The following is a 26,831-nucleotide window of genomic DNA, read 5'->3' as shown; positions in this document are numbered from 1 at the left end:
AGACTGATTCACATGAAAAGCGGACAGCACTTTTGGCAAAAACAGAGGATGAGTCCTAAGTTTCGCCCTGTTTTCATGAAAAATCAAATAAGGGCTTTTACAGGATAAGGCCCCTAATTTAGAGACACGCCTGACAGATGCCAATGCCAATAATATTACAGTCTTCCAGGTGAGAAATTTTAACTCTACCCTATGTAAGGGTTCAAACCAATCCGATTGGAGAAACGACAGAACCACATTGAGGTCCCATAGAGCCGTGGGAGATACAAAGGGCGGTTGCATATGAAGAACACCCTTCAGGAAAGTCTTTACTTCTGGTAACATGGCAAGTTGTTTCTGGAATAAAATAGAGAGCGCCGAAATCTGGACTTTGATGGAGCCTAAATGTAGGCCCATATCCACTCCTGCTTGCAAGAAAAGTAGAAAACGACCAATTCTAAATTCCACGGGAGAAACCTTTCTACTGTCACACCCGGAAACCTACTTTTTCCAGATACAATGATAATGTTTCGACGTAACCATCTTCCTGGCCTGGACCATGGTGAAAATAATCCGGGAGGGAAGGCCCTTTCTCGCTAGAAATCTCCCTCTCAACTGCCAAGCCATCCAACATAACCGCTGTAAGTCTGGATAGACGAACGGACCTTGCTGTAGAAGATCATCATGGAGTGGCAAAGGCCAGGGATCCTCCAGAGACATGGCCAGGAGGTCCGAGTACCATGCCCGCCGAGGTGAATCCGGGGCAATTAGAATTGCCTAAAAGCTTTCCCTTCTTAGCCTTTTTAGTACCTTTGGGATTAGTGGTAGAGGAGGGAACAGGTACACAAACTGTTACGTTCATGGTGTCGTCAGCGCATCCACTGCTACAGCCTGCGGGTCCCTCATTCTGGAACAGTAATGGCATAGCTTCTTGTTGAGACGAGAAGCCATCATATCTGTGGACAGCCCCACCGGCGAATCAACTGTTGAAACACCTGGGGATGTAGGCCCCCTTCCCCCGGATGTAGGTCGTGTCTACTGAGGAAATCTGCTTCCCAGTTGTCCACTCCTGGAATGAATATGGCAGAGATGGCCCTTGCGTTGGCCTCCACCCAGAGGAGGATTTTTGACACATCTCGTATCGCTGCTCTGTTTCTTGTTCCCCTTTGTCAGTTTATGTACGCCACCGCCGTGGCGTTGTCCAATTGAACCTGGATCGCCTGACCCTTCAGGAGATGGGAGGCTTGTAGAAGAGCATTGTAAATTGCCCTGAGTTCCAGGATGTTTATCGGTAAAGCAGACTCCCGAACTGACCATAACCCTTGGAACTGGGCCCCTTGGGTCAACGCTCCCCAACCCCGGAGGCTGTCATCAGTTGTCAGTAGAATCCACGAGTGGATCGTGAAACTTCTGCCCTCTACCAGGTGAGGAATTTGAAGCCACCATAAGAGAGAAATCAGAGCTTTCGGAGATAGGGTCACTTCCAGATGTATATGGAGGTGAGAACCCAACCATTTGTCTAGCAGATCCAGTTGAAATGGCCGTGTATGAAACCTGCCGTATTGGATTGCCTTGTAAGCAGCCACCATCTTGCCCAGTAATCGGATGCAAAGATGTATAGACACCCTGCGAGGACTGAGCACCGAGCGGACCATAGCCTGGATAGCCAAGGCCTTGTCCATCGGGAGAAACACCTTTTGAGACGCTGGATCGGTTCCAGGTGAGATTTCTGAAAATTTAGGATCCACCCATGATCAGTGAGTAGACGAGTAGTCAGATCAATGCTGTGCAGTAGACACTCCCTGGACACAGCCTTTATTAGGAGATCGTCCAAATAGGGAACTATGTTCACTCCCATCATGCGCATTAAATGCTGCATTGCACTGATTGTAATGTTGCATTACATTGATTGTGATGTAGCATCATCTCTGCCATGACCTTGGTGAAGACCATCGGAGCTGTGGATAATCCAAAGGGTAAGGCCTGAAACTGGAAATGGTCATATAAGATGGCAAACCTAAGGTAAGCTGATGTAGAGGCCACATGGGAATGTGTAGGTAAGCATCCTTGGCATCCAGAGATACCAGGAATTCCCCCTCCTCCAGACCGGACACCACCCCCCTCAGGGATTCCATCTTGAATTTGAATACCCGCAGATACGGGTTTAGAGACTTCAAGTTCAAGATGGGGCGCACTGAACCGTCTGGTTTGGGAATGACAAAAAGACTGGAGTAAAAACCCCTGTTGAGTAACGGAGGAGGTACAGGAACTTCCACCCCTGTCTGCAAAGGTTTTTGAATAGCCTATCGCAAGGTAACGTTTGCTGCGGGTAAAGCTGGTAAGCCAGACTTGAAAAACCTGTGAGGAGGGAGTGCTTGAAATTCCAGCCAGTATCCGTGGAAAATGAGGTTCCTCACTCAAGAATCCCGGCAGGACTCCGCCCACACGTGGGCAAAGTGTTGAAGACGAGCACCTACCTAAAAGTCGCCTTGTCGCTGGGGCCAACCGGCAGCAGCAGGAAATGGCGCCTTCGCGTCTCTGGTCTTGCTCCTGGAAGCCCCCGCCCCTTGCAACACCCTGAGCCAGTTTGTCCACGGCGGGCACCGCAGCTCCAGGCCCGTGACATGTCGCCAAACTGCACCGGGGACCCGCTAACTGGCGCCCCGGTGTAACACTCACAGCACCTGGATCTTCGGCATCTGTTAGAGGGTGGCGGCTAGCTGCTGGCGTGGGCACACATACCGACGATGAGTGATCAGCACCGCAGAACCTCAGCTGGGATTACGGACCATTAAACCTCAGGAGGTTGGTTCGGTCCCCCCTCTAAATCTCACGAAGCAGGTAGTCTGTCTGCCAAGCAGAGCTACCTGAAAATAATAAACTAAATTAAATTTAAAGAAAAATCTCTGGAGCTTTAGAGAAGTGCACCCGTCTCCTTGGGTACATTTTTCCAAACTAGGCCGGGTACGAGGGGCATAGAGGGGAGGAGCCAGCACACACATACAAACACTAAAAGTTTTAAAGTGTCAGGCTCCAGTGGACCTGACCTATACCCCATGATACTAAAGTACAAGACCCCAGTATCCACTAGGACGCAAGAGAAATGTATAGCATGTATTGTGATGACGGTTGCCATTTAAATCCCAATGTCTATTTAAAATGTATAAAAATATTGTGAAACTTTTCTGGCAGATGGCAGCACCAGCTGAGTCGTTGAGAGTTTGAAAGATGGTTTCACCCAGAAAGATCGTCCCAAGGTGAATTTTCCACTTTACAAATAAAATAACGTACTTTATCTAATTTCAGCAAAATAGTTACGCAAACAATTGGAGTTGCTACAGTATCAAAATATCGAATTAGAACAAATTACAATGTTTTAGTGAAGAGCTACGATAGTAAATTGTTGTCCATTGGGAAGGACATTGGGTCTAAATCTCATTCATCTACTTTACCAGCGTCACTGGGATCGACACAAAGGGTTACATTTAATTCAAGACTCTTCTTTGAGGCCTAAAATAATTAAAAATTAAATTGTGTGTTATCTTCAGTTTTTAGACTTTAATATTACTGAAGACCTGATGAGAACTCAAGCAGGCAGCAGATCTAATGATGAATTTGCTAGAAAACCATTGTGGCAGATAATTAGTAACGGTGAACAAATGATGATTAAAAGGATTATAAATCCTAGGCAAATGACCAATCATCCATTATCTGTGATGTAAATACATTTGCTCCTGTTCAGTTTTATGATCTGCTTTGGTGGGCACTCCTACCAAGTTTCTCAGCTGTGATACAACATAAAACAAGTAATGTAGTCCCAGCACGTGAATTACAAGGGTTAGACTCCAACTAACTCAGAACAGAATAGTACAAATAAAGCACCACTAAATATAAAACAAAACAAAAATCACTTACTTTGATTGTATAAATGAATTTTTGTGGCTCATATTTTGATTGAAATCGGTCAGGGTGCATTACAGCTAGCTGCCCAGTAGGCACCTTCAGGAAGCTTGCTACCTCTGTACTGAAGGTGTGGTGAAACTTAAAGTCTTCCCTTAAAGAATTTGCTGAAATACATTAAAATGCAGTTTACAATATAAAACAAAGCCAATAAAAAGAATTCAATTAAATGGCCCTTTCAGCGCCACCCTTATACATCCACTGTTTAGCCAAAGTAGTCTGACAAAGCAATCAATTCAGACTAGAAACACATACATATACAAAGAACATATATACACACCATGTTGTATGCTCATAGGGTTGCAAGTTTTAACAGCCATTAAGTGTTGAGATGCTCATCATTTTACCAACGGATATCAATGCACAGAGAAGGTGACTAAATAGTCAGTGTAGCAATTCTTATTTTTAAATGAATGAACTGCTTAATAAACTATTTAAAACTCTGATGAAACGGCCATTGCATATCGGCGGAGAAACATGTAAGGAAGGAGAAAATAGGATTTTAATGCCTACCGGTAAATCCTTTTCTCTTAGTCCGTAGAGGATGCTGGGGTCATCATAGAACCATGGGGTATAGACTGGATCCGCAGGAGAGATGGGCAGTTTAAGACTTTGAAAGGGTGTGAACTGGCTCCTCCCTCTATGCCCCTCCTCCAGACCCCAGTTATAGGAACTGTGCCCAGGGAGACTGACATTGAGGAAAGGATTTATTGATAAACTAAGGTGAGATTCATACCAGCTCACACCTCAAGCATGCCGCACAACGTGGCATTCAACAGAACACAAGCCAACGGCATGAACATTTGCAGCAACATGCTGACAATAACGTAACACAACATGTGTGTAACCACAACTAATAACTGCAGATACAGTACGCACTGGGACGGGGCGCCCAGAATCCTCTACTGACTAAGAGAAAAGGATTTACCGGTAGGTATTAAAATCCTAGTTTCTCATACGTCCTAGAGGATGCCGAGGTCATCATAGAACCATGGGGTTATACCAAAGCTCTAAAACAGGCGGGAGAATGCGGATGACTCTGCAGCACCGATTGACCAAACTTAAGGTCTTCATCGGCCAAGGTATCAAACTTGTAGAACTTTGCAAATGTGTTTGAACCCGACCAAGTAGCTGCTCGGCAAAGTTGCAATGCCGAGACCCCCCGGGCAGCCGCCTAGGATGAGCCCACCTTTCTAGTAGAATGGGCTTTCAGATTCCGGTAACGGCAATCCAGCCGTGGAATGAGCGTGCTGAATCGTGTTACAGATCCAGCATGCAATGGTCTGCTTGGAAGCAGGACACCCAACCTTGTTGGGAGCATACAGGACAACCAGAGCCTCTGTTTTCCTAACCTGAGCCGTTCTGGCGACATAAATCTTCAAAGCTCTGACCACATCCAGAGATTTTGACTCAGCGAAGGAGTCAGTAGTCACAGGCACCACAATAGGTTGGTTCATGTGGAAAGAGGAAACCACCTTCGGTAGAAATTGTTGACGTGTCCTCAATTCAGCTCTATCTTCGTGGAAGATCAAATAAGGGCTCTTGTAAGACAAGGCCGCTAACTCAGACACCCGCCTTGCAGATGCCAAGGCCAAAAGCATGACCACTTTCCAAGTGAGGAATTTCAACTCCACTTTCCGTAAAGGTTCAAACCAATGTGATTGAAGGAACTGCAACACCACATTAAGATCCCATGGTGCCACTGGAGGCACAAATGGAGGTTGGATGTGCAACACGCCTTTCACGAAAGTCTGAACTTCTGGAATGGAGGCCAATTGTTTCTGAAAGAAAACCAATAAGCCCGAAATCTGTACCTTAATTGAGCCCAATTTTAGGCCCGCATCCACACCTGCTCGTAGAAAATGGAGAAAACGTCCTAGCCGAAACTCCTCCGTAGGAACCCCCTTGGATTCACACCAAGAAACATTTTCTCCAAATACGGTGATAATGTTTAGACGTTACTCCTTTTGTAGTGTGGGAATAACTTCACAGGGAATACCCTTTCGGGCTAGGATCCGGCGTTCAACCGCCAAGCCGTCAAACGTAGCCGCGGTAAGTCGTGATACACGCACGGCCTCTGCTGTAACAGATCCTCTCATAGAGGAAGAGGCCAGAGATCTCTTATGAGTAATTCCTGAAGATCTGGATACCAAGCCCTCCTTGGCCAGTCCGGAACAATGAGGATCGCCTGAACCTTTGTTCTTCTTATGATCTTTAGCACCTTTGGAATGAGTGGAAGCAGAGGGAACACATGCACCGACTGAAACACCCATGGTGTCACCAGCGCGTCCACTGCTATTGCTTGAGGGTCCTCGACCTGGAACAATATCTGTAGTTTCTTGTTGAGGCGAGACGCCATCATGTCTATTTGAGGAATTCCCCAAAGACTTGTCACTTCTGTGAAGACCTCTTGATGAAGACCCCACTCTCCTGGATGGAGATCGTGTCTGCTGAGGAAGTCTGCTTCCCAGTTGCCCACTCCTGGAATGAAGATTGCTGACAGAGCGCTTGTATGTCTTTCCGCCCAGCGGAGAACTTTTGTGGTCTCTGCCATTGCCGCCATGTTCTTTGTTCCGCCCTGGCGGTTTATGTACGCCACTGCTGTTATGTTGTCTGACTGAATCAAGACGGGCAGACCGCGAAGAAGATGTTCCGCTTGCAGAATGCCATTGTAAATGACCCTTAATTCCAGAATGTTTATGTGCAGACAAGCTTCCTGGCTTGACCATTTTCCCTGAAAGTTTCTCCCCTGTGTGACTGCTTCCCAGCCTTGGAGACTCGCATCCGTGGTCAAAAGGATCCAATCCTGAATCCCAAACCTGCGTCCCTCTAGAAGGTAAGAACTGTGCATGTCCAGGTGAGACTCGGACCACTTGTCCAACAGGTCCCACTGAAACACCCTGGCATGGAACCTGCCATACGGAATGGCCTTGTAGGCCACCACCATCTTCCCCAGCAACCAAGTGCATTAAAGAATTGACACTCTTGTCGGTTTCAGAATCAGTTTTACCATGCTCTGCATTTCCAGAGCCTTTTCCATTGGAAGAAAAGCTCTGTAATTCTGTATCCAGAATCATACCCAGGAACAACAGCCGTGTCGTCGGAACCAACTGTGATTTTTGCAAGTTTAGGAGCCAACCATGTTGTTGCAGAATCGTCAGTGTGAGCGCAACGTTTTTATGAGGAGATCGTCCAAGTACGGGATAATTGTGATTCCCTGCTTGCGCAGGAGAACCATCATTTCCGCCATAAACTTGGTGAAAATCCTCGGAGCCGTGGACAGACCAAATGGCAACGTCTGAAATTGGTAATGACAATCCTGAACAGCAAACCTCAGGTATGCCTGATGTGGAGGATATATGGGAACATGTATTGCAGCGCTTCTAGAAGAGAAGCTGGTAAGGCTGATTTGAAAAATCGGTGAGGGTGAACGTCTTGAAACTCTAATTTGTACCCTTGGGTTACTATTTCTACTATCCAAGGATCCAGGTCCGAGCGGACCCAGACCTAACTGAAGAGTTTGAGACGTGCTCCCACCGGTGCAGACTCCCGCAGAGGAGCCCCAGCGTTATGCAGTGGATTTGGTAGAAGCCGGAGAGGACTTCTGCTCTTGGGAACTTGCCACAGCCTGTGAACTTTTTCCCTTTCCTCTTCCTCTCGCAGCAAGGAAGGAGGACCCACGTCCTTTTTTTGTATTGTGCTGAAAGGACTGCATCTGATAATGGGGTGTTTTCTTTTGTTGTGCAGGAACATAAGGTAAAAATGATGACTTACCCGCGGTAGCTGTAGATACCAGGTCAGTGAGGCAGTCACCAAACAAGACCCTACCGTTAAACGGTAGAGACTCCATAGTCTTCTTAGAGTCAGCATCAGCATTCCATTGATGAATCCACAATGCCCTCCTAGCCGAGACTGCCATGGCATTGGCCCTTGATCCCAAAAGGCCAATATCCCGCGCAGCTTCTTTTAAATATGCTGCAGCGTCCCTGATATGACCCAGAGTCAAAATCACGCTATCCCTGTCCAGGGTATCTATCTCAGATGACAAGTTATCTGCCCACTTTTCAATAGCGCTACTCACCCATGCCGAAGCAACGGCAGGTCTGAGTAGCGAACCGTAAGTGACAAATGGATTTTAGTGTATTTTCCTGCTTACGATCCGCAGGATCCTTTAGGGCGGCCGTGTCAGGAGACGGAAGCGCCACCTTTTTGGACAGACGCGATAGAGCTTTGTCAACCATGGGGGTTGACTCCCACTTTTCCCTGTCCCCAGAGGGAAAAGGATATGCCACTGGAATTCTTTTGGGAACCTGTACCTTCTTGTCAGGTTTTTCCCAAGCATTTTCAAAAAGAGCGTGCAGTTCATGAGAGGGAGGAAACGTTACCTCAGGTTTCATTCCTTTAAACATACAGACCCTTGTATCAGGAACAGCAGGGTCCTCTATGATATGCAATATATTTCTGTTATCGCCACAATCATGTACTGAATGCTCTTAGCCAGTTTAGGATTTAATCTGGCATCGCTATAGTCGACACTGGAATCAGAATCCGTGACAGTATCTGTATCTGCTATCTGGGTAAATACACGTTTCTGTGACCCCGAAGGGGTCTGAGCTTGTGACAATGCATCCTCCATGGATTTTCTCCATGTCTGGTTCTTAGACTCAGATTTATCTAATCTCTTATTCAACCGAGCCACATTTGCATTCAAAACACTCAACATATTTACCCAATCAGCCGTTGGCAGCGCCGACACGGTCACTCCCAGAGTCTTTTCTGTCCCCACTCCAGCCTGCTCCTGGGAAGAGCACTCAGCCTCAGACATAACACTGGAGCTATAGGGGACAGACCCACAGCAAAGTCTGTTAGAAAGACACAGAGGGAGTTTGCCAGCTCACAACCCAGCGCCTATCCCGGTACTGAAACTTTATATACAATGCCTCAGACCTGTTAGCGCTTTTATAATAAAGATTATAGGACCAAATGTACTGTGCCCCCCCCCCCCCCCCCCTCCCCTTTTGCACCCTGTTACTTGTACAGCAGTGTGGAGGTTAGGGCCAGCGTCTCTACAGCTTCTGTGAAGAGAAAATGGCACCGGTTGGAGCTGTGAGGGCTAAGCCACACACCCTCACCGGCGCGCTTCAGTCCCGCTCATTTTAGCATATTTATACTTATACTGACGGGGGTCTATATTAAGTGCCCAGGCACTTTTCATACAACTTTTACCAGTTTATTTCAGGTCTACATGCTGCCCAGGGCGCCCCCCCTGCACCCTGTTGGTGCCGCTGTGTGTGTGGGAGCATGGCGCGCAGCGCGACCGCTGCGCGGTACCTCAAGACCTGAAGTCTTCTGCCATCACTGAAGTCTTCGATTCTTTTTTTACTCACCTGGCTTCTTTTTTTCTGGCTCTGCAAGGGGGGTGATGGCGCGGCTTCGGGAACGAGCAGCTAGGCGTACCAAGTGATCGGACCTTCTGGAGCTAATGGTGTCCAGTAACCTAAGAAGCAGAGCCTTTGAACTCACAGAAGTAGGTCTGCTTCTCTCCCCTCAGTCCCACGAAGCAGGGAGCCTGTTGCCAGCAGAGCTCCCTGAACATAAAAAACCTAACATAAGTCTTTTTTCAGAGAAACTCAGTAAAGCTCCCCTGTGTGTGACCAGTCTTTCTGGGCACAGAATCTAACTGGAGTCTGGAGGAGGGGCATAGAGGGAGGAGCCAGTTCCCACCCCTTTTAAAGTCTTAAAGTGCCCATGTCTCCTGCGGATCCCGTCTATACCCCATGGTTCTTGAAGCATCCCCAGCATCCTCTAGGACGTATGAGAAATAAGGTTAATATACTATTGCTGAACGCACTATTTGACTCTCAGAGAAAATACCTTATGTACCAGCAGAGCTGGCTTGAGGCACATTCGACCACTGTGGCTGAACGGGGTGCCACCCTCAATGGGCACGCCAATTTTTCTCTGTCACTTTAAACTTAAGGCTTCAGCTGCTTCAGTACTGCTGAATCAGTACCTGCCCCCCTTCCTACTACAGCCAGCCAGACTGGGCGATGAGCATGACCTCTTAAAAAGATCAGCATGTCTGATGTCACAAGCCTGCCCTGCCCACACATAGTCACTCACGGGAGGCAGGGGCAAGCGTGGTGCAGGTGGACATGTCGCAGGCCAATCGGTCATTATGTGGAGGTGCGTGCTTGGTGGTGGTGCTATTCTAACAGTGCAGTGACTCCGGATGCCGGCACTGGTGGGCTGCGGTGCGACCGGGATCTGAGTGGAGTGAGTGCAGTCAGAAGAAGTGGATGTCACATCACCACACACACTGGTGGACAAGACAGACACAGTACTGTACTGGGGAGTCAAGTCACAAAGCCAAGGTATCGCAAGCTGTGTCCCTGTGTTGCCCCCACTACCCTCTGTACCCTCCATTACTGGCCTACTGTTACAGCAGCTCCTATACCTATGTTACAGCAGCTCATATACCTGTGCTGCCCCCTGTACCCTCCCATTACTACCCTACTGTGACGGTAGCTTACACCTGTGCTGCTGCCCTATACCCCTTGTATTACTGCCCTGCCAGAAGCATAATGTGTATGGGGCACTACTACTGTGTGGGAATAATGTGTAAGGGGCACTACTGTGATGTAACGTGTATAAAAAACAACAACACACTACTGTGTGGGCATAAGGGGAACTACTACTGTATAGGTGTAGTGTGTAAGGGGCACTACTACTGTGTGGTCGTAATGTGAAAGGGCAACCCACTACCTCACCCACTGCCTCTCAACATACATAGTTAATGAGATTTGAAAAAAGACAAATTGTCCCTTGTATCACTATCTCCCCATCACCCACTGCCTCTCCAAGGCATCCATAGACAGGGAGAGGATGATACGACATTCCCTTTGAGGACACGCTCCTTGTTGAGACCACGCCATTGTTTTGAGACCATGTGCCGCAACATGCACATATTGGGCGGGGGTGACTGCACTCCAAAATTCTAGCACAGGTTGCTAGTGGTCCTGGAGCTGACCCTGTCTACCAGTTTGGTGGTCAAAATGGGAACAGGACTATTGACTATCTGCTGCCTATCTGAATATGATTCAAACAGAGGAAAGGGGATATATGTGTATGAATTTTTTCTATCTCATTTTTAATTAGTGTTTGCAATTGCTTTTTAATCTCGTGCCATAATTTAATTTATCAAATACAGGTGCTCTTCAACTATTCCATCTGGGGATAATAATTATTTGCACAAAAGCTCTGTTTCATTGTATATATTGTGGTAAATATTATAGCATGTACGTATTCATATATGTCTGTTACCTGCATCTTGATACAATTGAAATTCTCTCTCATTGTTGTCGCTGAAAACTCCAATGACTACAACATCATCTCCATCTTTCAAGAACTCCTGGACCTGTTTCACTGTCTGGACTTGCTTAGATGGTGGACTAGCCTGTTCAATCATGTAGTCAACTATTCCTGAATAAAGGCAAATATAAAATATAGTACTAGAAGCTTCAAAATCACTTAAGTAAGCAGCATAAAACATGCAAAATGCAAGGACATATGGAGAAACACAAAAATAGATAATATTAAACTAAAACACTTGAATAACACAAATGCTTATACCAGATGGAAGTTATTTAACACAAGAATTTTCATATAAATTATCCTTTTTTTTTTATGGAAGTAGCACGTATTTAACATAGTAACTAAGGTTGAAAAAAAAGACAATTGTCCATCGAGTTCAACCTATTTGTGGTCTCCTATGCAGTCTTATTACAGGACTAGATATCTTTAGGTTAGGACTAGTTATATTAACTATAATGCGTGCCTACGCACCATAATCCGGAATATCTTTATCCAATAGGAATTTATCTAACCCATTCTTAAAGGTGTTGACTGAGTCCTTTAATGGGATCTAAGCAGTTAATGTGATATTTGGATAATTTTGCCTTCATCTCTCCTGAGCAGACTGTTTGACCACCCGCTCGCAACCTGTAACTGCATTATAAAGCACCTTGGAAATAGACAAATAAAAATAAAGGGAATACGATGGGCACAAAATATATATGTACTGTAGGGAAGGTGATGGGCACAAAATATATAACGTAGGGAAGATGATGGGCAAGGACGCGTGGAAGATGAGGCATAGAATGTATGCAAGTCACCTTCTTCATATTTTTATGCAATCATATTCCCAATATATTTAAATGGCCATCATCTTTCTTATATATTTTAATTGTTCAGCAGTAATTTGTTGGGGTCCTGTAAAACATGTTTTTGTCAAATGGGGTTCCAGAGCTAAATAATTTGTGAACCCCTGTAATATACAAAAGCTGGGGAGCATTGCTCAGTGCCAGTGCAGTTGTTGCAAGGCTCACTAGTATACTGACATGCATGGAAACATACATTGATCTTTGGTATCTTTGAAGGCGGACAAATGACCACAACAGAGCCACTTCCTACTGGACAGATATTCCACACAAATGATTGGGAGGGCATACACTGCAAATACATCTGCTTAAATGTGCGGCCAACACTGGCAGAATTCAAAGGGCTCTTTTTGAAATGGTCCTTCTATCTGCAATATATTACTATGGTTGGCACTATCCTACATAATTGGGGTCCATATCATTTGTTGTACTGCCCCAATTATGTCTTTCATTTTTAGAACCTGCATTGGGTATTACACACACAGCTTTCATCTCCAAAACATCCCCCTCACCTTTTTCTCCAGATTCTGAATTAGAATACATCATATAAAGCCTTTGCAGCACTGATTAAATGCCATCTCAAGTACAAAATAAGTGTTCAAAATGGTTTCCAAATTAACAAAAACTATTTGCACGAGTTACAATTTGTTCCAAAACCACACCCATGTTAATAACTTAACGAGATGAATGTTGTACGTTAGAGGAAAATACTGAAAAAAATGCTACACTTCACGCTTCTGCAAGGAAGTTAGTCTTTCAACAATGATCCAAGTCACACTGCAGAACACTGGAGAACAGAGGTCCAATCTGAACAGGTAAGACCTTAATTCCATTGAAATTCAGTGGGTGAAACCACATTTTGTCCAATGACGCTCTCTAATGAGAGAAACACAGCTTCAACAAATGTTCAAAGTTAAACTAGAATTCTAGAAGGAAAAAACAAAAACACAACATATACACACACACACCACAAAATACTAATTTTAATAGCTGCAAGAGATGGATAAACTTAATACTGGCCATAGGGTATGAATACTAAGGGCGGTATCCTATTAGCCCCGAAGCACTTTCAGCCGGTAAAAATGGCCAGATATTGCACTTAATGGCCGATGGTCATTATCGCTGTATCAAATTACAGGCTATTTCGGACGAAATTGGACCAGCAATCGTGCGATAACACATGGGATCGGGAATAAGTCCCTGATTCCATGTGTTTTCACGGCTTCGACGGCCTGTAATCGCGGATTATGTTTCGGGTGCCTGAGGCACCCGTAGTAGAATCCCTGATAAATGCCAGCATCGGGAGAAAACAATACCGGCATCAGGGCTAATAAGACAGCCCCTGGCAATCCGATTAGCAGCGGGAAAGTACCGCTGCTAACTGGACACCACCCTTAATTGGAAAGCTGAAAAATTATAACTTTGGCGATTACTTTGCCTTGATCGGATTTTGATGAACCCTAGAGATTGGTGATCGTGGCAATGAGAATATAAAGCTTGCTCAAAGGTTTAGAGGCCTTCCATGGTCAAACTAGTAGGCTGCAAATTTTACATTCACCTTTAACTGGATTAAAGTGCAAATTCAATTAGCCAAGGGGTTAACTGCCAGCCCTGAGCTATTCAGCTAGGTGTCACGTCCCTGTTCATTTTACACAGCTTTTTCCTTGCAGCCTCAGGAGCTGCAAGGGAAATCTGCATAAAATGCACTCTCTGATGTTTCCTGTCCATGATAAACCATAGCACTGAACACGGACTCTATAGTTTAACACGTTACCCACAGGTTTTACTACGCTGGGAAGTTGACCTTTATAGCATAAGAAATAGACGTTATGGTAAGAACTTACCGTTGATAACGTGATTTCTCTTATATCCAAAGGATAACATTGGGATATGGTTGAGCGACAGCGGAAATGGCACCAACACGGTCACGAGCTTTCTGGCCTCCCAGGATGCATCGGGGCTTCACCATATAGTCCCGCCCACTGATTCAGTCAAATCAGTTCTTTCCACAGCGATTTAGGCAGGAACATCAGGTAGAAACCTATTTTGGCGATAAGAACACACATGCACACCCTTCCATACAAGAGGGAAGAGGTTTAGTGATTGTCAAGATCCTCAAATCAGATGTGTCAGGGTGGGATCCCTGTGGATACCTGTGGACATAAGAGAAATCACGTTATCAACGGTAAGTTCTTACCATAACGTCTATTTCTCTGGCTGGGTCCACAGGATAACATTGGGATTCCCAAAGCCAATTTTAGTGGTGGGGACGCTCCTGATTACACAGGAAGACCTTTCACCCGAAGTCTGCATCATGAGAGGCAAAAGTATCCAAGGCATAATGTCTTATGAATGTGTTTATGGAAGACCATGTGGCTGCCTTACAAATCTGTTCTGCTGAAGCACCCTGTTGTGCTGCCCATGAAGGACCTACCTTACGTGTAGAGTGAGCAGAGACATTAGCCGGAGTAGGGAGATCTGCATGAAAATAAGCTTCTGATATTACCATTCGGAGCCATCTCGCCAGCGTCTGTTTACTAGCAGGCCATCCTCTTCTATGAAATCTGTAGAGGATGAAGAGAGAATCTGTTTTCCTGATGGCACTAGTACGATCTATGTAGATTCTTAAGGCTCGGACTATGTCCAGTGACACTTCTCCCGCAGATAGGCCAGATACCTGAAAAGCTGGGACTACAATCTCTTCATTCAGGTGAAACTTTGAAACCACCTTCGGAAGATAACCAGATCTCGTTCTGAGAACTGCTCTGTCTGGAAAAAAAAATTAGGAAAGGAGACTTATAGGCCCTACACACTGGCCGATTTTTTGAAAGATATGAACGATCTTGTTACTAAATGAACGAGAACTCGTTCATATCTTTCAGTGTGGAGGCTCCAGCGATGAACGATGCGCGGCCCCGCGCTCGTTCATCGCTGGTCCCCCGTCGGCTGTGCATGCAGGCCAATATGGATGATCTCGTCCATATTTGCCTGCACTTCAATGGAGCCGCGTGACTCCCCCTGTCACTGCCCCCCCGCCGCCGGGTCGCTTGTCGGCCGTATCCGCCGTCGGGCAGCTCGGCGGCGGATCGGCCAGTGTGTAGGGCCCATTACACGATAACGCTCCGAAATCTGACACTCTTCTAGCTGACGCCATTGCCAGTAGAAAAAGTACTTTTGCCGTTAACCATTTAAGATCTGCTCTCTTAAGTGGTTCAAACGGAGGCCCCTGAAGGAATTTAAGAACTAGATTCAAATCCCAGGGAGCTGCAGGAGGAACAAATGGGAGGTTGAATATGTACAACTCCCTGAAAGAAAGTACGTACATCCTGTAAATCAGCAATCTTTCGCTGAAACCATACAGTTAACGCTGATACTTGAACTCTCAAGGAAGCTACTTTCAAACCTTTATTCAATCCTGCTTGAAGGAAATCCAAAATCCTGGATACTCTGAAAGATCTTGGATTCAAACTTTTTTCAGTACACCAATGAATATAGGCTTGCCATTTTCTATGATACACACGAGCTGAAGAAGGCTTTCTTGCTCTGAGCATAGTTTGGATTACTTGTTTTGAAAATCCTCTAGCTTCTAAGATAGAGGTTTCAACAGCCACGCCGTCAAAAGACAGACGATCCAGATGGCTGTGACAAGGACCCTGCATTAGCAGATCTGGACGTTGAGGGAGCAGTATCTGTGCTTCCACGGACATTCTCAGTAGATCTGTATACCAATGCCTTCTTGGCCAAACTGGAGCTATTATAATTATTGCTCCCTTTGCTTGCTTTATTTTTCTCACTACTCTGGGTAACAGAGAGATTGGAGGGAACAGATATGCCAGATGAAATTTCCATTCAACTGACAGTGTGTCTACAAGAACCGCTCCGGGATCCTTTGTTCTTGATCCGTACTTGAGGTCTATCTCTGGTAGACCCCATCTGTTCACTATTGTCTGAAACACTTCTGGGTGTAATGCCCATTCAGTTTCCTGAATGGTGTGTCGACTGAGAAAATCGGCTTCCCAGTTCAGAACACCTGGGACAAACACTGCTGACAATGCTGGAAGATGGAGTTCTGCCAATCTTATAATGGGGGCTACTTCCTCCATCAATCTTTTGCTGTGAGTTTCTCCTTGATTGAGGTACGCTACTGCTGTCGCATTGTCTGAGCGAATCTGGACCGGTCTTCCTTGCAGACTATCCTTTGCCTGAACTAGAGCCATATAAATGGCCCTCATCTCCAACAGATTTATTGGCAGGCGACTTTCCCTTATGGTCCATCTTCCCTGGAACCAAAGGCTTCAGAGTACCGCACCCCAGCCTTGCACACTGGCATCTGTTGTCAGGACTTGCCATTCTTTTATCCAAAAGGTTCTCCCCTTGTTTAAATGGTCTGTCTGTAGCCACCACGCTAGAGACCTTTTTAAGTTTACTGGAAACTTTATCATCTGCTTTTTTATCGTCTGATGATTTCCGTTCCATTTGGTCAGAATAAGGTGCTGCAATGGTCTGGAGTGGAACTGCGCATATTCCACCATGTCGAAGGTTGATACCATCAGACCCAACAGTTGCATTGCTGCATGGACTGACATTGTCTGGCCGTGCAACGCTTCCTGAGTCATGACCTGCACCTTGACCATCTTTTTCTCTGGTAAGAGAACTTTCTGTAGGTCTGAATCCAATATGGCCCCCAAATGAACTATCCGCTGTGACGGATTCAGAGACAACTTTTCCCAATTTATGAGCCACCCGTGTCTCTGTAAACAAACTATTGTCTGTTGAAGATGGCTCAAAAATAACTCCTGCGAATGTGCTAGGATTAACAGATCGTCGAGGTATGGGAATATTCTTATCCCCTGTTTGCGCAGACAAGCTGCCATAACCATCATCATTTTGGTAAACACCCTGGGTGCTGTTGCTAGCTCGAAGGGCAAAGCTTGGAACTGAAAATATTCCTGGAAGATGGCAAACCTGAGGTAACACTGATGAGACCGTGCTATAGGCACATGTAGGTAAGCATCCCGTACATCCATAGATACCATGTAATCTCTCAGTTCCATAGCCAACATTATGGAGCGTAATGTCTCCATGTGGAACCTTGGGATCCAAATGTATTTGTTTAACATTTTCAGATTGAGAATTGGTCGAAAAAACCCATTCGGCTTCTGGATCAAAAATAGGTTGGAGTAAAACCCCTGTCCCTTTTGTGATGGAGGTACCGGGACAATCACACCTGACTGCAGTAATTTTTGGACTGCTTCTTGCAGGGCATTGGCCTTCGACTCTATACGAGACGGGCTGGTGCAAAAAAAATAATCTTTGAGGAGGCTGCCTCCTGAATGGGAACCCATGCCCCTGAGATACCACCTTCTGTACCCAAGCATCTGTTGTCGACTGTTGCCATACGTGTGCAAAATGAAGGCGTCGGCCCCCAACCCTGGAATCCTCCAGGCGGAGGCCCATCTCTTCAGGCTGATGGTTTCTGCTCAGGCTTGGAAGCTGGCTTTTTGGTAGCCCACTGCTTCCTACCCCCTGTTTTGAACTGGGGTTGTTTAGACTCCTCTTTAGCCTTTGCTTTGCCTTGCCATCGAAATGGCCGAAACTTTGAATCCCTAGACTTAGAGTTATAACTAGTCGGAAATCAGACCTTCTTCGACTCAGCTTCCGATTCTAGAATGTCTGACAATCGTTTCCCAAACACATTACCAATGAAAAGGTAATGCTTCCAATTCCTTCTTGGATTCTGCACCTGCTTTCCAAGTACGCAGCCAAACTGCTCTACGAGCGACTACAGTCAAGGCTGATGCTCTAGAAGCGATTGTACCCATGTCAATTGCCGCTTCTTCCAAGTATTGGGCTTAAACAGCTTAAATGATACTCTTGCTTCCTATTAGGAGAAGAGAGGTCATTCTCTAGTTCCTCTATCCATTCGCCAATTGCCTTTACTATCCAAGCCGGAGCCATAGCAGGTCTTACCACTGCTCCTGCGAGAGAAAATAAGATTTTACTTACCGGTCAATCTATTTCTCGTAGTCCGTAGTGGATGCTGGGGACTCCGTAAGGACCATGGGGAATAGACAGACTCCGCAGGAGACAGGGCACTTTAAGAAAGAATTTGGATACTGGTGTGCTCTGGCTCCTCTCTCTATGTCCCTCCTCCAGACCTCAGTTAGAGAAACTGTGCCCGGAAGAGCTGACAGTACAAGGAAAGGATTTTGGAATCCAGGGCAAGACTCATACCAGCCACACCAATCACACCGTATAACTTGTGCTAAACTTACCCAGTTAACAGTATGAACAACGGAGCATCAGATCAACCCTGATGCAACCACAACATAACCCTTATTTAAGCAATAACTATATACAAGTATTGCAGAAGAAGTCCGCACTTGGGACTGGCGCCCAGCATCCACTATGGACTACGAGAAATAGATTTACCGGTGAGTAAAATCTTATTTTCTCCAACGTCCTAGTGGATGCTGGGGACTCCGTAAGGACCATGGGGATTATACCAAAGCTCCCAAACGGGCGGGAGAGTGCGGATGACTCTGCAGCACCGAATGAGCAAACACAAGGTCCTCCTCAGCCAGGGTATCAAACTTGTAAAACTTTGCAAAAGAGTTTGAACCTGACCAATTAGCTGTTCGGCAAAGCTGTAATGCCGAGACCCCTCGGGCAGCCGCCCAAGAAGAGCCCACCTTCCTTGTGGAGTGGGCTTTTACTGATTTTGGAAGCGGCAATCCAGCCGCAGAATGAGCCTGCTGAATCGTGTTACAGATCCAGCGAGCAATAGTTTGCTTTGAAGCAGGAGCACCCAGCTTGTTGGATGCATACAGGATAAACAGCGACTCAGTTTTCCTGACTCTAGCCGTTCTGACTACATACACCTTCAAAGCCCTGACCACATCCAGCAACTCGGAATCCTCCAAGTCACGAGTAGCCACAGGCACCACAATAGGTTGGTTCATATGAAAAGATGACACCACTTTTGGCAGAAATTGTGGACGGGTCCGCAATTCTGCCCTGCCCATATGGAAAACCAGATAGGGGCTTTTATGTAACAAAGCCGCTAATTCTGACACACACCTAGCTGAAGCCAAGGCTAATAGCATGACCACCTTCCACATGAGAAATTTTAACTCCACGGTTTTGAGTGGCTCAAACCAGTGTGACTTCAGGAAACTCAACACCACGTTAAGATCCCAAGGTGCCACTGGAGGCACAAAAGGGGGCTGAATATGCAGCACTCCCTTTACAACGTCTGAACTTCAGGAAGAGAAGCCAGTTCTTTTTGAAAGAAAATGGATAGGACCGAAATCTGGACCTTAATGGAACCCAATTTCAGGCCCAAAGTCACTCCCGACTGTAGGAAGTGAAGGAAACGGCCCAGCTGGAATTCCCCAGTAGGGGCATTCCTGGCCTCACACCAAGCAACATATTTTCGCCATATACGGTGATAATGTTGAGCCGTCACATCCTTCCTAGCCTCTATCAGCGTAGGAATGACCTCATCCGGAATGCCTTTTTCTGCTAGGATCCGGCGTTCAACCGCCATGCCGTCAAAGGCAGCCGCGGTAAGTCTTGGAACAGACAGGGCCCCTGTTGTACAAGTCCTGTCTTAGAGGCAGAGGCCACGGGTCCTCTGTGAGCATTTCTTGCAGATCTGGATACCAAGTCCTTCCTGGCCAATCCGGAACATAGAGTATTGTTCTCACTCCTCTTTTCCTTATGATTCTCAGCATCTTGGGTATGAGAGGAAGAGGAGGAAATACATAGACCGACGGGAACACCCACGGTGTCACCAGTGCGTCCACAGCTATCGCCTGAGGGTCTCTTGACCTGGCGCAATATCTCTGTAGCTTTTTGTTGAGGCGGGATGCCATCATGTTCACCTGTGGCAGTTCCCACCGACTTGCAATCTGCATGAAGACTTCTTGATGAAGTCCCCACTCTCCCGGGTGGAGGTCGTGCCTGCTGAGGAAGTCTGCTTCCCAGTTGTCCACTCCCGGAATGAACACTGCTGACCGTGCGCTTACGTGATTCTCCGCCCAGCAAAGAATTCTGGTGGATTCTACCATCGCCACCCTGGTCCTTGTGCCACCTTGGCGGTTTACATGAGCCACTGCGGTGATATTGTCTGACTGAATCAAAACCGGTTGGTCGCGAAGCAGGGTCTCCGCTTGACTTAGGGCGTTGTAAATGGCCCTTAGTTCCAGGATATTGATGTGAAGGCAAGTCTCCTGCCTTGACCAGAGCGCTTGGAAATTTCTTCCCTGTGTGACTGCCCCCCACCCTCGGAGGCTTGCATCCGTGGTCACCAGAACCCAGTCCTGAATGCCGAATCTGCGACCTTCGAGAAGGTGAGCACTCTGCAGCCACCACAGGAGAGACACCCTGGCCCTGGGGGATAGGGTGATTAACCGATGCATCTGAAGATGTGATCCGGACCACTTGTCCAGTAAGTCCCATTGGAAGGTCCTCGCATGGAACCTGACGAAGGGAATGGCCTCGTATGATGCCACCCTCCTTCCCAGGACTCGAGTGCAGTGATGCACTGACACCTGTTTTGGTTTTAATAGATTCCTGACCAGTGTCACGAGCTCCTGAGCTCTCTCTATCGGGAGATAAACCCTTATCTGGTCTGTGTCTAGGATCATGCCTAGGAGAGGCAGATGAGCTGTAGGAACTAACTGCAACTTTGGAATATATAGAATCCAGCCGTGTTGCCGTTACACTTCCAGAGAAAGTGATACGCTGTTCAGCAACTGCTCTCTTGATCTCGCTTTTATGAGGAGATCGTCCAAGTACGGGATAATAGTGACACCTTGCTTCCGCAGGAGCACCATCATTTCCGCCATTACCTTGGTGAACATTCTCAAGGCCGTGGAGAGAACAAATGGCAACGTCTGAAATTGGTAATGACAATCTCGTACCGCAATTCTGAGGTACGCCTGATGAGGTGGATAAATGGGGACATGAAGGTATGCATCCTTTATGTCCAGAGACACCATAAAATCTCCCCCTTTCAGGCTTGCGATGACCACTCTTAGCGATTCCATCTTGAACCTTTTCAGGTATATGTTCAGGGATTTTAAATTCAATATGGGTCTGACCGAACCGTCCGATTTCGGGACTACAACATAGTCGAATAATAACCCTTTCCTTGTTGAAGGAGGGGATCCTTGACCACCACCTGTTGAAGATACATTTTGTGAATTGCAGTTAACACTATTTCCCTCTCATGGGGGGAAGCCGGCAGGGTCGTCGGTAGGGTCGTCTGTGAGGGGGCATCTTCTCAAAGTCCAGCTTGTATCCCTGAGACACAATATCTATTGCCCAGGGATCTAACAGGGAGTGAACCCACTTGTGGCTGAACTTACGAAGGCGTGCCCCCACCGGGCCTAGCTCCGCCTGTGGAGCCCCAGCGACATGTGGTGGATTTTTGTAGAGGCCGGGGAGAACTTCTGTTCCTGGGAACTAGCTGTGTTGTGCAGCTTCTTTCCTCTGCCCCCGCCTCTGGCAAGAAAGGACGCACCTCGGACTTTGTTTCTTTATTCGAAAGGCTGCATTTGATAATGTCGTGCTTTCCTAGGTTGTGCAGGAATATAAGGCAAAATATCAGAATTACCAGCTATAGTTGTGGAGACCAGGTCCGAGAACCCTTCTCCACACAATCCTCAGCCTTCCATATGCCTCTTAAGTCAGCATCATCTGTCCATTGCATATTCTACAGGACACGTCAAGCAGAAATCGACATAGCTTTGACTCTAGGACCCAGTATACTCATGTCTCTTTGGGCATGTTTTATATATACATACTCAGAGACTTTCACATCCCGGTTAATCAAAATGAAAGTGCATTTTATTGGTCAACGTTTCGGGGGACGGACCCCCTTCCTCAGGACACTGCAAACTAGTGACAATATTAAGAAACACACCTTAAATACCTTACCAATCCCGGGTACCTGCGTCTGCCTCCATGTCCACGCCGTCCGGTGTATGGAGCCCGCACTTCCGGCAGCGTACGACATGCGGTGCCCGGAAGTCGCGTCATCCCGCTACACGGACCCATTGATGACGAGGCGGCAGACAGAGGAAAGCCGGTTACCATGGAGACGCGGCGCAGCATAGCAACGCTGCGCCGCCTCATGTGACACATACAATTTAAAACCATAAAACAACTGCTTGCCTGAATGCATAGCAACAAGTGTTCAATCAAATATTAAAACAAACGAAAAACGTGTAAAAAGTGAATATGAATACATAATACGTGAATGCACAGATTGACAATAGACATCAGCCCTACTTAACCACTGACATGGCAGACATGATCCTATCCAGACAAGACCTAATTCACAAACTTTTATACCTTAAATCAAATTTGTCTGGACCTGATTAAATACATGAAATATGATCCCTGCTAAACTCCTCTAATACTGGCTGCCTAAACCTAAAACCTAATCCTGATCTCACTAAGTTCAGGGCAAAGTGTCACTTGACACTTATTCTAGCTATACGCTTTTTGTGAAAGTTGCATTTTATTAAAGAAATATATGGCAACAGCGTAAGTGATGAACATATGAAAAAAATATATATGGTAGACCAATGTGAAAAAAATTTAGTTAACATATGGAAAAAATTATAGGCCAACTGCAGAAAAACCTGTTAGACAGCATCCACGGCTGGTAGATAGCTGGTGACAAGCCCATCTAAAGAAAACACTGTAGATTAAGTTGTTCATTTAGACCTCTAGGGTGGATGGTATCTAATTTAAAAATCCACCGGGCTTCCAATTGAAGTAATTGGGCTGCTCTATCCCCACCGCGGTGGGAAGCCGGGATATGGTCCACAATTTTGTACCTAATAGCTGCCAAGTTATGTCGCATCTGGGTGAAATGACGAGCGACCGGTTGGTCGCTTTTGCCGGTGTTAAGTGCGGCCCTAATGGCCGACCTGTGTTGGGCCATGCGTTCCTTAAAAAGGCATTTGGTCTTGCCTACATAATATAGGCTACATGGGCAAATCAATACATATATTACAAAAGAGGAACTACAGGTTAAAGGCCATGAGATGTTGATTTTTCTCCCTGTATGCAGATGTAAAATAAAGTCACCCGTCAGCATGTAGCTGCATGTGGTGCAGCCTAAACATTTAAAACAGCCAGGCTTGCGACTCAAAAAATGTGTGGCTGTCGTGGCTGTTTTAAAGCTGGTAACATCATTTTTGACCACTAAGTCCTTGATGTTAGCACTGCGTGTATAGCACGGCATTATTTTGGTATGCTTAAGGGACGGTAAGCTAGGGTCTGAATTGATGATAGGCCACATTTGTTTAATGCGTTTATTGGTCCTAGAGCTGTTGGTATTTGACTCATTGACCCAGGTTATTTTGTCGCTTTTTACTTTAGGGCTATCACCCCTCAGTGCCTCACTTCTACTGAGGGCCATGACCTTTTTATGTGCTTGTTTCAGGATGTCGTTGGGGTAACCCCTCTGGCGAAACTTTTCAGACATCAGGTCTAACTGTTTTTCAAAGTCATTAGGATCGCTGATGATTCTGCGAGCCCTGAGAAACTGTGAATACGGCAGACCCCTCATCAAGGGTCTTGAATGGAAACTATCATACCGTAACAATGTGTTACGGTCTGTGGGCTTGCTGTAAAGTGTGGTGAGGATCTTACCGTCGTGCAAAATGATTTTAATATCTAAAAAACAGATTTCATTGGCATGGAAGTTGAGGGTAAACTTAACCGGACTAGCTGACCCATTGTGTTCCTCAATTATAGTGCATAGTGCTTCGGGTTCGTGTGTCCAAAACAGGAGTAAATCATCTATGTAGCGGACATATAATGAAATATGCAGGTGGGGGTGTGTTCTGCGCTCCCTCCAATGAATGTTCTGTGTGTGTGGGGTGGTTCTGTCCGTGCAGCCTAGGTTCCAGGGATAGGAATTCTTTTCGAGTATTCCTTATTTTGGCAGAGAGAAACGGAAGGGGGGACCTCTGGCGCTACAGGATAGGTTTTGGATACTGAAAAATTCAAGTTGTGTTCTTATGTATAAAAAAAGAATGTTTTTATTTTTGAGAAAATATATAATGACAGTTGTGAAAATGAGTATGCAAAGTCAGCAGTATTGGTAAACAATATTGACAAAAATGACATTAGTAAAATCAGTATTCTCTAAAACGATTGTTTATATGCTATTTAAAACTGTTTGTTAAGGATATACATGGTAAATTGATAGAAAATGAAATTAGAAATTGTAATTAATCTCAGTTGTATATGAGACGACTATAAAACACTGTGAATAACGTGCAACTGTGATTGTTTATAAAAAGTTTGCAACAGGATACATATCTGACACAATGTTCGAAAGCAGGTGGATACTGTTGCTGGAATGTTTCCTTCTGAAGTTCCTTACAGTGCATGCACAGTCTCGTTAAGCAGTGGAAGGGGGAGAACTGTCTCTCCGTTCCTGTAATTGCTGCAGTCCCGTTTCTATCTCATTATAGGGTGATTCCTTAGTGTATGGGAAACTCACGTATCTTCGTCCCTTACGGGACTGGTGGGCTCAGTTCCGAGCGGTGGTGGGTTGTATGTGTCTTTTTTCTCCCCCTCCGGAGCCGCGATGTTGCTACAGGCGCCTGCAGTGCTGATCCTCGTGGAGCTTTAAGTGGCCGGCGTCTTCCACGGGGGTCAGAGTCTCCGGATCTGAGGCGGGTGTCAAGGGGGCGTATAATGAAATATGGTCGGAGATGGACACATGTTCAAAGAACAGATTACGTTCTATCTCCCACATGTATGCGTTGGCCAGCGACGGAGCTACCGCCGACCCCATGGCACATCCTTTCTTCTGAATAAAAAACCGGACGTTAAACAGAAAATAATTATGTGTTAACGTGAACTCCAATAATGTGATGAATAAATCTATATCTGGACCGGTGTACAGTGAATTGTTAGTGATGAGATATCTTACTGCAGATAAACCCGCTTGGTGCGGAATGCAGGTGTATAAGCTAGTTACGTCAAGAGTATTCAATGTAGTGTGGTTGTCAACAGGCCCAAAGTTAACCAGCTTTCTCAAAAGAGTGTTAGAATCCTTCAAGTGAGTAAAAGTAGCCTGAATACAAGGCTGTAAATACACATCTAGATAAATGGCTAGTGCCTCACACAATGAACCCCTGGCGGATATGATAGGCCGACCAGGGGGTTGCTGAGCATCTTTATGCATTTTAGGAATGGCATAAAATATGGGGGTAACAGGGAACCTGCAACACAGCTTATTATTTATTTCTTGTGTAATGAGCACTTCTGTCAAAGCTACGCTTAAAATCTCGTCAAGCTCAGCTTTGAATTCTTTGGTGGGGTCTACTGGCAATTCACTATATGTCTCACTATCGGCCAATAGACGGTCACGTTCTGCAATATAGAAGTCAGTGTCCATAACAACAATACCACCACCCTTATCTGCTCCTCTCACGATTATATCCTGCCTCTCATGCAAGGACTTCAGGGCCAACTGTTCTTCTCTTGTAAGATTTTGATGGGCCCGGGAGACGGGAGCATCCTGTAAACTGTCCATCATGCGTGTGAAGGTTTTGATGGACGAATTGGTGGATACAGGATCAAATTTGGAAGCAGCGCCAAATCTCCTGCTCTGCATAACGGAGTGCCGGGCTGTTTCTATGGACTGCATATAGTGGACACCAGGCTCAAGCCAGTGGTTCCATTCAGCCAAGGCACCTGTAAGTTTTTCACCTTTTTCAGTCACACAGGATTACAGCTTTCTCCTTGCACACAAGGGATTTTGGCACTATTTTTTACTACAGCACTTATTTTCACTTTATTGCACTTGCACTTTAGTGCACAATTGCTGGCTCTTGCACAGCAACATTGACACAGCCTGTTTCCACTGCTGGATCCATTTGACATGATGTCGGCTGCTGACACAGACACTGGAGATGCTATGTCATACATCTTGCAGTGTGACACGTATGACACTCTCAGCTTTTCTGATGTAGAGGCGGAGCAAATTTTACTGAAGGAATCAGCGTTTGATGAGAGCACAGGTACCACGAATGAGGAACTATACCGTGAACTTTACAAATTAAGGGAACTAGAAATAGATTTCATGTTTCACGCGGTCTGATTATTTCAGAAACAAGCAGATCCCCAGGGGGTTTCGAGTACAAAATTCCCCCACAATTGGACGTCACAACCCCAATTTTTGTAAAAGGTGGATCGCAGTCCTTAACAAATGTGCAATGGACCTTATGCTCTTGGTGATCGAGGAGTCCACTAGAGAAGTCACTTGCACACGTGACAAACTAATAGCATTTGAGGAACAGCATTTGGACACTCTCACTGGAGACAAGACCACCAACTGGCTAGACAAATAAAAGACCCAGATTGAAACATACCCCACAGTTATTCAAGTTTAAGAAGGATAAACTTAAGAAAGTGCAAGCTGATTATGAACAACACCGTGTCTACACTTGGTTATCTAACACCGCAGCGCCCACTGTCCAGAACAGGGGTAGAGGCTCACGCAGACAACGGACGTATCATTCTTAGCGTAGCACCTCAGCCAGTGAAACGGACGATATGCCCACATCTGACCATACTTCTTCCACCCAGGGGGCCCCTTTAGAAGCAATCACCAGGGCAGTGGCGTCCGGCAGA

The 26,831-nt window shown here is 46.0% G+C and overlaps 1 protein-coding gene across 1 annotated transcript in view; it reads right to left on the bottom strand.

Annotated features, from left to right (window-relative positions):
• PDIA4 (protein disulfide isomerase family A member 4) overlaps positions 1-26,831 on the bottom strand; it is a 339,636-nt gene that overhangs the window by 65,703 nt on the left and 247,102 nt on the right. Inside the window, exons 12-13 of the mRNA XM_063925192.1 lie at positions 11,263-11,421; positions 3,895-4,046 (exon numbers count right to left, since the gene is read on the bottom strand). Coding sequence (XP_063781262.1) covers positions 3,895-4,046; positions 11,263-11,421 — 311 coding nt within the window. The remainder of the gene's footprint in view (positions 1-3,894; positions 4,047-11,262; positions 11,422-26,831) is intronic.

Source organism: Pseudophryne corroboree, chromosome 5 (genome assembly GCF_028390025.1).
Source record: "Pseudophryne corroboree isolate aPseCor3 chromosome 5, aPseCor3.hap2, whole genome shotgun sequence".
Lineage (NCBI taxonomy): Eukaryota > Metazoa > Chordata > Amphibia > Anura > Myobatrachidae > Pseudophryne > Pseudophryne corroboree.
The sequence above is the reverse complement of the archived record's forward strand: the minus strand, read 5'-3'. Positions and strand labels throughout refer to the sequence as shown.